Below are 13,304 nucleotides of genomic sequence, written 5' to 3'. Positions count from 1 at the left end.
CTCCCATGTGATTCTCCTTTACAATTCACATGGCGAGTCCTCAATTTCTACACGAGAATCACGTGGGTTATATCGAAACGAACAGCCCAGATCAACACTTCACATTTCAACACACACTCATGTACGTACGTATACGGTATACATACACATATCAAAATATATGTAAGAACGAATCAACAAATGATGTTTTGAGTATGTATATATGCATGTATATCTAGATATTCAATTCAATAGGATATCTAAATCATCGTTTTACGACCATAATATAGGCGGGGGTACATACATACATACATACATACATACATACATACATACATACATACATACATATACATATATTATGCTCAGATAGACTGTATATATATATACACACACAAACATTTGTAAATTGTAATGTTTGGTCATCTTTGATTTGATTAGTGTTTATCCTTTTCATCTATTAACACAATGCATAAAGGAGAGAAAACAGAACTTTGATTTATCTTACCCATAATTTGTTCGGAAAACATACTTCCTTGCTAAAGTTAAAAAGAAAAGGTTGGGTAAACCTTAAATGCATATGCCATGCTCGACCTAATCTTCTGTCGTCCACCTATAAATTTCCGGTTCTTCCAATTATTTAAATTCCGGTTCTCACTATAACAAATGTATACACATTCTATGCTGACATAAATATCTCTTTTATATATTTTTTTTTTGTAAAATAACCCGTAAATCATAAATATTAATTAATTGGTATTCAATCAATGTAAAAATGTGAAAGACAAAATATTTTCAACAACAAAATATGATTGAACATTAATATGGATAGAATATTGTTTTAATTGGATCATGTAGTGAATTTAATAACTACATCTTCATGTTTTAGGTTTTCTGTGTTAGGCTCACGTCGGGCTCTACATGTTGCATGGCCGTGCACAAAAATGGATATATGGTCGAAAAAGGTCAACAAAGGATGTACCACACCATACACTTTTACCTCAATGGGACACCTGTCCTCTGGTGATAGGCTGGATTAGGTTTCTGCATGCCCATGGGTGGTACGTCATGTGATATGTACACGCATCCCACATGTACATATACACGCAAATTGCATGTGTACACATGTATATATGGATTTTTATTAACATTAAATTCGCTTCCGGATTTCAACATATATATATATCAACCATGCCATAAAAATGACTGGTCTATGTTTAATTTCGTATCACTTTTTAAAAATTTAATCTCTCATTCACCAATAAAAATTTAGAGTTATATATACATATATATTCAATTGAGTATTAATAATCACATTCCCAAAAAAAAATGTGTATAAAGTAAAAAATTCAATATGCCACAGTCATCCAAAAAGCAATATATAATTAAAACTGAATTATATATAACACCGAACAAAGATATATTAATATATCCCCCCACAAATTAAGCATACCACTAAACATGGAAACAAACCATATTAGTGTAAAGTACTAACGCACTTTACATTGAAATAAAAGTATAAGCAGGCCTAACACATGACCCATCTTTTTTTTATTTTTAATTAAATTTTTTTGAATAAACTAATTACCATTAAGTAATTGCATGGACCATATATCATCCATGGTCCAATAGTTTTCTCCGGTCTGATCGATCTGCATCGGCATTGGCATCAGCCATTCCGACGACATAGGAGAGTCGTAATTCACTTCCATGTTTGCCTGATACGACGTCGTTGGAAAGTATGTCTCCATTGCTTCTTGTGCACTGAAGATTTGGCTCGAGCTCGGTTGATCGTTGATCTCAGAGCCCTGTGATCCAACGGCTGATGTCGTTTCGGATTGCTTGATGTATTTTTGGACCCTAGTCCTCCAAAAATTCTTGATTTCATTGTCTGTTCTTCCAGGGAGATGCTTTGCGATTTTCGACCATCTAAAGATGATTAATTAAGAGATGATTGCATCATTAAAAAATAAAAACAAATATAAAAACATAACTAAGTATATAATGATGAACACATGATTTCGAGGTTAGGTCCAATTTGATGAAGGTAGAGAGGCAGTACATTACGGTTTATGTCTACATCACTTTGTTTTTTTTTTTAAAATGATAAGGCTTTGTACGTAATAACTTTAATTTAGAGCAATATTATTTATTTTATACATTATAATTCATGATATTGTAAAAAGATATGCACACAAATTATCTTGACGGGTAAAATATTTGATATGTGGAAATTTTAACAACAAATGAAACAAATTATTTAATGAATCTAAATGTGTTTGGAGATATTTCATAATTTCAGGACTGTGTAACATGACTTTGGTATCTATTATTTTTCATGTCTGTGCAGCCTGTGCCTAATTGCACATATGTGATTAGCCATAAACCACAAACTAAATCGCTCTTATATCGAAACTAAAGCATTATTTGTATTACATATTCATTACCTCGTACCATTGTCTACGTTTAGATAGAAAAAATCAAATAAAAAAAACATAAATGAGAGTCTTTATTTGTAGCCATGAGTTTTTGGGAATCGGCACGAGGGTTAATTTTAGTAGCCACGAAATTTCGGCACGTGGTTAAAAAAACCGAACTGATGGCTGAGAACAGCCCAAGTTAGTGGCCACCAATTTGCTCAGTCACCTAATTGCTTGTACTTTATTGTCTTTAAAAATAGATTGAGCGATCTTCAAAAGTATATATACGATCCAAAGTTCGAAGATTTTGCCTCTGTTCTCTCGTTACAAAAATCATATATGCATCCGCATATATATATATATACACTGTTTATGTATGCGGGGATATATGCAAATGCAACGTCATAATACTGACCTGTTTCCCCACTTTGCATGCAGTTCCATGATGACGAGCTGCTCCTCCGAAGTGATGTTTCCACGTCTTAAGTCGGGGCGGAGATAGTTCAGCCACCGCAGCCGACAACTTTTTCCGGTGCGTTTTAGACCTATACATACAACATTATTATTATTATTATTAATTAATTAATTCGTTACATATATAAGCATTAATTATAAGGTGCATATGTTATATATATATGGAGCATTTTCAAGATGAGAATACGTTGCCCTCGTTGGATCTAAGCAGTAAGCAGTGCTAAAGTTACTTGAGTTCTATATTGCCGTTGTGTAGTCATTTGCTTGTGGAGGGTATAAATACGAACATATATATATACTTTTTAAATCTTAATGTTTTTTCCAAACATCAAGAAACCCTAATTAATGATTTTGATTATATTTATGAGGAAAGATTATGTTTTGGTTGTGTTCTCCCACGACCAAAAAATCGAGATAACTAGAAAAAAAAGGGTTTTGCTTGAATCTAACAGATTAAAGTATCATGATATATACAAACAAATCAAAATATTACTTTTTTTAATATAGAAAATATAGTGTATATTTCTATGTATCTTTATGATGTATGCAATAGATATAATATATATGTATATAAGATGCTTCGAAAAATGATGAAAAAAAGCCTTTCATTAAAAATATTCAGAAAGCTAGCTAGGGTTGTGTCGAACTAAACACTCTCTACGTGTGTGTATATATATATTTCATATTATAGTACATAATGCATCATATATATGCATATAGAATCATAGTATAAAGATGTATAATGATATATTAATACGGAGATGTAATATGAACCTGCGGCTTTGGCAAGAGAGTTCCAAACACCATCGCCGTGGTTGGTGATGTAGTTAATTAGAATCAGATCTTCTTCCATCGTCCATGGCCCTTTCCTCACATCCTCCTCTCCCGAAACAATGCCACTTCCTCTCCTCTCCATTTTTATTTATTTTCCCTGCAGATTATTATATTATTATTAGTATATTATATGTACGTATTCACTATATTGTCGATCTATGTATAAGATATTTTTAGAGAGAGAGAAAAGAGGAGAGAGAGAGATATATAGATTGTGATATTGAGTGTGGAGTGAGGGTAGCTGCTGCTTTTATAGAAAGAGCTTATAAGTTGATATTTACTGCGTCATTAATAACCATTAATTCAAATCTTAATGGAAACTTAATAAAAATAATTAAATCACATTTTCCTTAATCACTTTCCTTTTTTTTTCTCTCTCCATATAATATCTATGAAAACACATGGCATCCCTCAAGACCTAACTATCTTCTTATATGAATCTCTCCACGTCCACGCACACATACTTGCATGGCTTCGCATTATCATCCATGTCTATGTATATGTGCATGTATTGATGTACATATGTAACCGTGAAATTATGCATATGTTTATATAGATTCGGGTCTCTCGATGCATTTTTGTATCTATGCATATATATATATATATAGAGAGAGAGAGACATGCATGCAGGTCACATATAGTAGTATGTGTGTGTTCATGTATATTGTCTATGAATGTATTTATGTAGATTTCTGGTCACATATATACACCTTTTAACACGAATTATATGCTTGATGTTTTACACGTATATGTTGGTACGTCGAACAAGAGCACCTCTATAAGGTAATATACAATTTTAAGGGCAGATGTGCTTTCTTCACCAATCATGTAAATATATTAAGCTATTAAACATTAGGACAAATGGCGTCTATATTTTGAAATATATGATTAATATTATTCTTTATACATATAATTACTCTGTAAAATTATAAAATCAAACAAACACTCATTCTTTATTATGTGTATATATATAGGGAAATGACAACAGTAAAATTAAATTAAAAAAAATATTTTTTTTTCGATTCCATTAGGATCGTGGTCTCTCCCAAGGATGAATGCTAATTTTTTTTTATTTGCAATATATTATTTACCAAAATAATATAAGAGTTGAACTAAGGGTGAAATCATTTCTCCATAGTCCAAGGGATTCGCGTCTTAAGAGAGCGGTCGGCCACTGCAATGGTGGAGGAGGTGCTTACCATCACGAGACCTTGGGAACGGATTGCGTGCCGTTTTTACTTCGGGAGATTTTTTTTGGTATCTCAAATCCACAAAAAACACGCCTCAGCGTTCCCAAGCTACGAACCAAAACTCCTCGCCGTTTATTTTGACATGACACCTCTGGCATGCTATATAAAAAGATAAAACTCATGCGTACCTGTCCGAAACTATTCCATTAACTTTAGATATTTCATATTTTCATACTTTATTATATTGGGTAGCTGAATCTACGAAGATTTAATTTAGTAGATATTTAATTTTTTTAATTAATTGCAAATATATTGGGTAACTGAAATGAGAATGCATGATGTTTTTTTTTGTTTAAAAAAAAAAGAAAATCCAAAAGAGAGTATTGTTATGAGATATTATTTTTTTTTCAAAACTGAATTATGTTTAATAAGCTGTATTAGGAAATCATAAATATAATAACGAGCAGTTATTATTATTATTATTATTTTCCATAATAGAAAAAGCAATTGATTAGGCCCATCAATATCATACGAAAGTTCAAGCAGTCTAAGCCCTGTCTTAGAGGAACCCAATTTCTGTAGCTGTGAATTAAGTGGATGTGTCTACCGCGTTTTGTCCCACCTTCCTCCCCAAGCGCGTCTTCAACACCGCAACGGCACCGTTTTGGAAATTATATCTACCTCATTGGTCTGTATCATATATTATATATGTAGAACCGTCTCAATTTTTTTTTTGGAAACCATATACATTATATAAAATTATAAATTTATATAATAAAAAATATTATTATTTAAAAAATTAAATAATATTTTTTATAAATTATATAAAAATAATAATAAAATTATTTAATAAATTTAAAAATTATTTAATTATAATCAATAACTTTTATGTATTAATGATAATAATAATAATAATTTTTATAAAAAATTCATAAATTTAAATTTTTTTTATCATAAATATAATTTATTTTTAATTTTTAAACAAATCTTTTAATTGTTATTGATATATTTTAAGCATTATAAAATCAATTATATATTAAATTTTAATTAATATATCTGTATAACATAATTAATTTTTATAAGATTATATTTATTTATTCAATAATATAATGAATAGTAATTGTATATAAAAAACATTTGATCTGAGTAACGATTTTAAAAATATTAGATTGAATTAATACTAATATTTATCTTAAAAAATAGGCCCTAAAGCTAAAAGTTATTGGAGAGGAGATGTTCAGTTCCGTTGTATACTTCACACTTATTATTAGACGATAATATATATATTATGATTTATGGTGTGGATGCTCTTTTTTTCCTTTTCTTGTTTTTCTTATCATATTATAAGTATCTTATTGGGTTAAAAAAAATTATATAATCAATTTATTTTATTCTTATACATAGAAAACTTTATAAATATTTAAAATTTTTAAAAACTTTTCAGTATTCAACGGTAAATATGATCGTTTCATATTTTATAATATAAGTGTTGTTTTTATAATATTTTGTTAAAATATGGTACCTAATTATTTTATAAATTTTAAATAAATTTTAAATATTTTTAAAAATGATAATATTATCATACTTTTAGAGAAATTTGTGTTAATAATAATAAATTGTCGATTATATTACTAAATTGTTTACCTCTTTCTATTCTAGTTATAACTAGCTAATAACAGGGAGAGAGATTTTGGGTTTTGGTTCAGATTCAATTAGGTTATATTTGAGTTTGAATATTTCAATTTTAGAAAAATTATAAAAATTCGATTTTATATATTGATTTTGGCTCGATTTTATTTTAGTTGAATTCGGTTTTTATTGATAAAATATCAATTTTTTAAAAAAATTTAATTATTTTTTATACGATTAGATTCAAATTCGGTTTATTTCGATTTTTATATCGAATTCAGTTAGATTACTGTGATGTATCATTTGGTTCATATGGTTTGCTTATTTAACCAGATCGGCGACTTTCCTTGTTACGGGGAATTGAGGAACGGGGAGTGGTGAACACGCGCAAGGGAGGCGCGTCAATGATAGGAATCTTTGGCATAACAAAGAGACGAGAGAAGGAAGAGACGTTCGTAAATGAGTACCGAGTAGTAAAGGCAAAAACTCTTAATTCTATGTTTTGTCATAAAGGTTCAATGGAACCCCGCAAATGGGAAAAAAAAAAGCGCGAAGGTTGTCGGTTTAACTAAAATTGTCTGAATGAGATCTGATTTCTACAAAAAAGGCTCTTTTGATTAATCCATTTATTTATTTATTTATTATTAGTATAATAATTAGATGGTGAAAAGGGAAGAGGCCCGCATTGGAATGCGTTGTGTTTAGGTCCGATTAATATTTTGCAATTATTATTTTTTTTAAAATATGTGTTTTTGGGCATATAAAATCACAACCACTAATTCCAATTTGTGGCTGATAAACTCTGTTTTGGAGCCTTCTTAAGTGCTTAAATGCGCAAGCGACTTGTAACGTCTCCCTCTCTCTTTTTTTTTTTTAAAGCCAATTCATAATTCCAAAAAAAAAAAAAAAATCATTACATGCCTTGATGGCATATGATAAAATCGTTCTATATTATTAAAATTTGTGGACCCCTTGAAATTAATATGCATAAACGCCACTGTGTGATAAAAATCGTTCTAAATGACATTACATATATATGATAGTTATGGTTTGTCAGAATTTTCCTCACGCACTAATACAAATACCGCTTCCTTTCCTTTGGGTATCATATAGTATTAGAACCAAACAGAAGAATGGAGAGAACCACCATGATGATGATGATGATGATGATGATGATGATGATGATGATGATGATGATGATGATGATGATGATGATGATGATGATGATGATGATGCTCTTTAGCAACTCAGAGAGAGAGAGTGTAAAGAAAATGCCACTTGTGTACGTAGGTCGGGATTAGTCTGAACCTTTGGGTTTGAGATCACCCGATTATCAAAAAAAAAAAAAAATTTTGAAAGCACAATAATTTATTGGTCAAATAAAGGTTTATTTGCTTAAAAAAAACTTACAAAGTTTAATCATTTATTTGAGAAAAAACATAAGGTTTTTACACATGACGATTCTCCCTTTAAATTATTAAAAATTATTTTTAATTTGTATATATACACACATATAATAGCGAAACAAACCTCCAAATATCCTCTTTTTTAATATAAATAAGTAAAAACACAAAATGCTATCTGATCCGAGTTCGAACCCCATATTGGATTACCCTTTACCAATAAAAAGGTAATGAGGAACCCAAAGTTCAAATAGTGAAATATGTGTCTTGTTTTTAAAATTTGCATTTTCCTAGAGAAAAAAAAGAAGTAAAATAAATTTTACAAGGTATGGTCGAGGAAAGGGGGTTTTGTAGGGGAAGGCAATTGGAGGTGAGGATCTCTAAGCATTTGTAAAACCTTAGAAATGGGAGGACGAAGATGAGGAGCCTCTTGTGTGCACAATAGACCTATCTGTATCACCCTTTTGATCCTTTCCACTCCCTCTTCATCATCGTCATCCATGCCTTTGTCTATCATCTCTTCTACCTTGTCCGAACTAAAGCATTGCCACACCTGTTTTACCATTCCCATGTCATCATGCCCCCCCACTGTACATACATACATACATAGACACTCTCATTCATATGGAAGGTTATGATAGAAAGGAGACTTGCCCGGGTTACTAGTGTTTCCAGTGAGTTGTCTGATCTGAATGTGTTGTTTGGGACACCACTTGTCAGCTCCAGAATAAGGACTCCGAAGCTATAAACATCGATTTTAGTGGTTAATCTTCCATTGCTGATGTATTCAGGAGCCATATATCCTCTGCAGACCAAGATCATTTCAATTATTATCAGAAAAAATAAGGCCAAGAACACAAGAATATGGATGGAATCAACGGAAGGGCCAGTAAGGATTTGATGTCTTTTCATGTTTTTTTCCCCTTTTTCGCAGTAGCGAAGAGTTACTACTTACAGAGTCCCGGCGATGGAAGAGGAAGGCATGTCCTTGGTGCTGTCTGGATAAAACTTGGCTAATCCAAAATCTGAGATCTTGGGTTTGTATCTCAAGTCTAACAAGATGTTGCTTGCTTTGATATCTCGATGTATTATCCGGCACACTTCATGAAGATGCTCTAAACCTTCAGCTGCTCCTAAAATTATCGTCAGCCTCTTTTTCCAGTCGAGCTCTTTCTTCTTCTCTGGGTCTTCACTTGCAGGGATATTCCCACCAAAAAAAAAGTTTTAAGATTTCCAGACAGACAATCATGTTATATACATAAACATGGTCCGGAATATATGGATAATAGCTAATAAATTGCTATTGAATTTTGTTCAAGCAGATAACGCCTATCCACAAGATCAATGCAAAAATCTGCTCCTGCATTGACAATGTAAAGCACAGATACATGATCTATGGGCGTGCATGTGCACCTGTGGGAAATTTCATGTGCAAAAACATGCAATTTCGAAAGGGATCTTACGAAATAGGAAGTGATCCAAGCTTGTATTTGCAAGGAATTCATAGACCATGAAACTATTCATGTTGGTGAAGCAGCATCCTAAAAGACGGACCAAGTTCTTGTGTTCGCATTTGCTAATGACATCGATCTCATTGCGGATGTTTTCCAGTGGCTTTTTTCCACTGATATGCAACCGCTTTATCGCAATTTCCCTGCCATCAGGCAGAGTTCCCTGCCATATCACAAAAGAAAAAAAAATTACGAAAGCATGCTCTTATATATGATTGAACACCTCTTGAGTAGGAGAAAAAGGGCGAGACGACCTTAAAGACTTCACCATATCCCCCAACACCAAGCTTGCAAGTCTCGTCGAAGTTGCTGGTTGCTTTTTGAAGGGTCGAGTACTTGAACCGCATGAATTTCGAGTCATCGCATATAGCCCGTGTCTCCTTCTCTATCCTTAGATGGGCAAGTATTACAGAATGTACATAAATAACATTACTTTTTCTTCTTTCTGTGAGTATAGTGAGCTCGGAAAATGAACAAGGGAATGGGCCAGATCTCCCTTTTCAACATGAAGTTACCTTTTTGCTTCTTTCCTCTGGTATGCATGTAGATGCATTTCCCACACCAATATCCAGTTGTAATCGCCAATACACACGCTATGGCAATAAACATGATATATGCAACAAAAGGGCCGGCTATACCTGCAGATATACGCATCTCATATATAAAAAAAAATCTTCACAACTTGAATGTCACACAGAGTTTAGACAAAGATGTGGGAGAGGGAGATTGACTTATGGAAACGATGGAGCCACGATCGCTGAAGAAGGCATAGTCGGAGTAACGCAAATAGCAGCCTGAATTCAGGGCAAAACCTTCCTTGGAAGGCAAGCAACCAGATACCGATAAAGCTCCATCTGATAAGCATAATTTGCAGACATCCTCGTCAAGTGTTCGCCAGCATATCCCCAACCCATAAGCAGTTAGGTGGTGGTCTCCCTTCTGACTCACTGCAAAACCTTGACTGTTCGGAGCTCGCCCAACGATGTCTTTGGTCACTTGCTTCACCAAGTTCCCGAATTGAGAGGTCGATTCATTGCCACTACCGCATATCTACACTACAATTACACCCGGCATGTGAAAACCATGGCAAAACGTGTTGCACAATATTCAAACTTCGACGAAATCATAGTATTGGTAGCTTGAGCGAAATGATCGAATGAGCTATACGCAACAAATCTAGTTTGCCCACAAAAATCGAGTCTAATTAAGGAAACGAGAGAATAGAATACCTTCCTGTCGTAACGCGTGATAGCCTCGTCGTAGAAACTGTAATTCTCGGCCCTAACGAAGCACCCGTCGAGATAAATCCGGCCTCCGGTGGCCGGAAAACATCGAGAGAGGAGATCGGTGGCGCGTGACCAGCACACGCCGCATTCCTCGATGGTCAGATCGCTCATACACTGGGACAATAAATACATCCTCTGCGGCGGATCTCCGTGCTCGTGAATCCCGAACTTGAGATCCCTCATGTAATCCCGGATCTTACCGATGTTTATCCTGTAAGATGTCAGATAAGCCCCTCCGTCGGAGACGGTGTCCTTGTTGCAGCCCCACGAGATGACGTCGAAACGAGAGACACGCGTCGAGTTCGACGGCGTTGACAGCGTAACGAGAATGATAAAGGGGAGGAGGAGGATGAAGAATGGAGATGGCGCCATTGGAGAGAGAATGCAGCTTCTTTTTTGGGTTTCTTCGTTTTTGGTGGTACAATGGTTTTTCTTTTCTCCGCCATGGGAGAGGGAATTAACACTGGACCCCCCCAAAAAAAAAACAGGTGACAGAAACAGAAAGGGTACGCAAAATGACAACTCAGCTTGCGATCTCATGGCGTTAACGAGAGAGAGGAGATAAATAGATGGAGCCGTTCCGTGTTCTTTTGGGCCCATTAGATGGCTATTGAGGCCCACTAAGGCCCACATAGATAGGGCCCATAATTTGGCTATTAAGGCCCAATAAAATCGACGACTCGGGTCAGCTATGGCAACCGTTGACAACGCGTTTGCATGGAAAAAAAAAACGTGTTAGGGAATAATCTGGTGGATTTGCCCTTTCCTCATATAAAGGAAGAGTCTCCACACATTTTCCTCAATTTCATTCGCTTCGGCTTTTCTCCTCTCCTCTGCCGGACTTAGGGTTTCAGATCGGGACGAAATGGCTATGCAGAAGGCCAAAGAGATCGTCGCCAACAATCCCGTTGTCGTTTTCAGGTCCTCTTTGACTCTCTCTCTCTCTCTCTCTCTCTCTCTCTCTCTCTCTCTCTCTCTCTCCTCTGTATTCGCCATTTTCGTCTATGTATGTGTATCTACATGTTGGGTGTTGTATATGCTTCTTCCAGTGTTAAAAGTATCATTGGATGTGTGTGTGTGTGTGTTTATCTGTATATACGTACGTGTACATTGATATACGAATCTCACCTTTTGCTTAACTGGAATCATCGTCATGAGATTACTGTCATCTGATTAACGCTGTAATTTTCGGTCGTGAATTCCTCGAAATTTGAATTGCAGCAAGACGTACTGTCCATTCTGTGTGGATGTGAAGAAGCTTCTGCAGGAAGTGGGTGTCAAATTCAAGGCCGTTGAGCTCGACACGGAAGGTAATTCTCACGAATTTTGCTTCTAAATCTCGTTCTCTCCATTTCGATTTTACCAAATTGATCTCTGCGCTTACATATATACTCATATATTCAAAACATTCCAAGTACCCTGACATTGTTCTGTTCTGTCGACCTGCCTAAATTGGTCCCGGATCCTGTAGTTTGTTCCCGCTATTACTTGATTCGTTCACCCATTTTTAGGCTCTGTTGATGGATATCTTTTTCTCTGAGAAAATGAGATATGGATTCATCACTTGTCTTGTTGTCTTCCTATATTTTTTTAAAAAAATGTCTCTCTTGGCATCATTCTTTGCCCATTCTGCCATTCAAATAAACTCCACACAGAACATTGATTGTTGGTGGAACAATACAGGCGATGGGAGCGGAATACAATCAGCTCTTGCAGAGTGGACTGGACAGCGCACCGTCCCGAACGTGTTCATAGGGGGAAACCACATCGGTGGCTGCGACAGTAATAATAACAAAGCCTTAGATGGTTTTTGATATTCTTGTTTCGTCGTCTCATCTCATCCCCGTTTGATGTGATACTTTCTTCCGCAGCCACTAAAGGGTTGCACAAGAAGGGGAAGCTGGTTCCTCTGCTGACCGAAGCTGGAGCTCTGGCTGCCACTACCTCTGCTTGAACAGCGCCACTCCAAGTAAACACTAATAATGGTTTCTTTCTCTTGTCTCAGATGTTTGTTTCTTTGTTCTGCAATTGGGTGAAAACGTTTAGCTGTGTGGCCATGTCTTGGATGAATGCTCTTTTAATAAGTGTGTTACTTCATGTGGAACCGAAATCGGCATTTTCTCTCTCAGGTTGTAACCTTTGATGACAACAAGAATCTGACTCTTATGACGTATGTGTAGTTAGTTGTCTTGAAAACGAATGCAGTTAGTTATGACGTGAAACTTTTTTTTTTTCTTTTTCTTTTGGTCAAAACCCATCTAAAATCTGACTAGCGTTTCTTCTTCGATAAAAAAAAAAATGGGACAAACTCAAAGAAAAAAATCTTAACTATCTCATTTACATCAAAAAAATATTTTGCTTAAAATTAATTATAAAAAATCATCAACTATTAATTTTGAGTAAAAAAGACCATTGAATAAAATCAATCTTTTATTTTAATTATCATAAAAAATTATCAACTATTAATTTTAACGAAAAAAATCATGTATTTAAATTATTCAAAAAAATATTATACTTTACCTTTATTATAAAAATCTATAAATTTAAATAGAATAAATTTAAATAGAAAAACATGTAT

The 13,304-nt window shown here is 34.3% G+C and overlaps 3 protein-coding genes and 1 long non-coding RNA gene across 5 annotated transcripts; 2 read left to right on the top strand and 2 right to left on the bottom strand.

The window, feature by feature from the left end:
* Positions 1-1,380: 1,380 nt before the first annotated feature.
* On the bottom strand, positions 1,381-4,638 carry LOC104825330 (transcription factor MYB21-like). The gene is made up of 3 exons (XM_010557655.2): positions 3,648-4,638; positions 2,815-2,944; positions 1,381-1,908 (listed from the first exon to the last, which is right to left on the bottom strand). The coding sequence occupies exons 1-3, from the start codon at positions 3,787-3,789 to the stop codon at positions 1,560-1,562; spliced, it is 621 nt and encodes a 206-aa protein (XP_010555957.1). The 5' UTR covers positions 3,790-4,638; the 3' UTR covers positions 1,381-1,559.
* Positions 2,843-7,170, top strand: LOC104825331. Of its 2 annotated transcripts, none has more exons than XR_773608.2 (2): positions 2,843-2,931; positions 6,860-7,170. It is a non-coding gene; the product is annotated as an uncharacterized LOC104825331 (long non-coding RNA). The 2 variants fall into 2 exon arrangements; XR_002024612.1 differs by lacking the exon at positions 6,860-7,170 and adding an exon at positions 4,846-5,194.
* Positions 7,171-8,040: 870 nt separating this feature from the next.
* Positions 8,041-11,246, bottom strand: LOC104825329 (putative cysteine-rich receptor-like protein kinase 43). The gene is made up of 8 exons (XM_010557654.1): positions 10,670-11,246; positions 10,172-10,490; positions 9,956-10,078; positions 9,695-9,825; positions 9,393-9,603; positions 8,885-9,116; positions 8,584-8,734; positions 8,041-8,482 (listed from the first exon to the last, which is right to left on the bottom strand). The coding sequence occupies exons 1-8, from the start codon at positions 11,096-11,098 to the stop codon at positions 8,249-8,251; spliced, it is 1,830 nt and encodes a 609-aa protein (XP_010555956.1). The 5' UTR covers positions 11,099-11,246; the 3' UTR covers positions 8,041-8,248.
* A 270-nt stretch (positions 11,247-11,516) lies between these two features.
* Positions 11,517-12,905, top strand: LOC104825328 (glutaredoxin-C2). The gene is made up of 4 exons (XM_010557653.2): positions 11,517-11,647; positions 11,948-12,036; positions 12,410-12,508; positions 12,598-12,905. The coding sequence occupies exons 1-4, from the start codon at positions 11,592-11,594 to the stop codon at positions 12,678-12,680; spliced, it is 327 nt and encodes a 108-aa protein (XP_010555955.1). The 5' UTR covers positions 11,517-11,591; the 3' UTR covers positions 12,681-12,905.
* Positions 12,906-13,304: the final 399 nt, after the last annotated feature.

Source organism: Tarenaya hassleriana, unplaced genomic scaffold, assembly GCF_000463585.1.
Source record: "Tarenaya hassleriana unplaced genomic scaffold, ASM46358v1 Cleome44, whole genome shotgun sequence".
Classification (NCBI taxonomy): Eukaryota; Viridiplantae; Streptophyta; class Magnoliopsida; order Brassicales; family Cleomaceae; genus Tarenaya; species Tarenaya hassleriana.
The sequence above is the reverse complement of the archived record's forward strand: the minus strand, read 5'-3'. Positions and strand labels throughout refer to the sequence as shown.

What these genes read in the sequence shown, in the direction of transcription:
- LOC104825330 (XM_010557655.2), bottom strand. Translation starts at nt 3,789, where the DNA reads ATGGAGAGGAGAGGAAGTGGCATTGTTTCGGGAGAGGAGGATGTGAGG. An exon ending in CTCTCTTGCCAAAGCCGCAG is followed by an intron (nt 2,945 to 3,647) that starts GTTCATATTACA and finishes TTGTATGTATAG; the next exon opens with GTCTAAAACGCACCGGAAAA. An exon ending in CATGCAAAGTGGGGAAACAG is followed by an intron (nt 1,909 to 2,814) that starts GTCAGTATTATG and finishes AATCATCTTTAG; the next exon opens with ATGGTCGAAAATCGCAAAGC.
- LOC104825329 (XM_010557654.1), bottom strand. Translation starts at nt 11,098, where the DNA reads ATGGCGCCATCTCCATTCTTCATCCTCCTCCTCCCCTTTATCATTCTC. An exon ending in TCACGCGTTACGACAGGAAG is followed by an intron (nt 10,491 to 10,669) that starts GTATTCTATTCT and finishes ATTGTAGTGTAG; the next exon opens with ATATGCGGTAGTGGCAATGA. An exon ending in TCTTCCATCGCCGGGACTCT is followed by an intron (nt 8,735 to 8,884) that starts GTAAGTAGTAAC and finishes CTTGGTCTGCAG; the next exon opens with AGGATATATGGCTCCTGAAT.
- LOC104825328 (XM_010557653.2), top strand. Translation starts at nt 11,592, where the DNA reads ATGGCTATGCAGAAGGCCAAAGAGATCGTCGCCAACAATCCCGTTGTC. An exon ending in AATCCCGTTGTCGTTTTCAG is followed by an intron (nt 11,648 to 11,947) that starts GTCCTCTTTGAC and finishes TTTGAATTGCAG; the next exon opens with CAAGACGTACTGTCCATTCT. An exon ending in CGTTGAGCTCGACACGGAAG is followed by an intron (nt 12,037 to 12,409) that starts GTAATTCTCACG and finishes GGAACAATACAG; the next exon opens with GCGATGGGAGCGGAATACAA.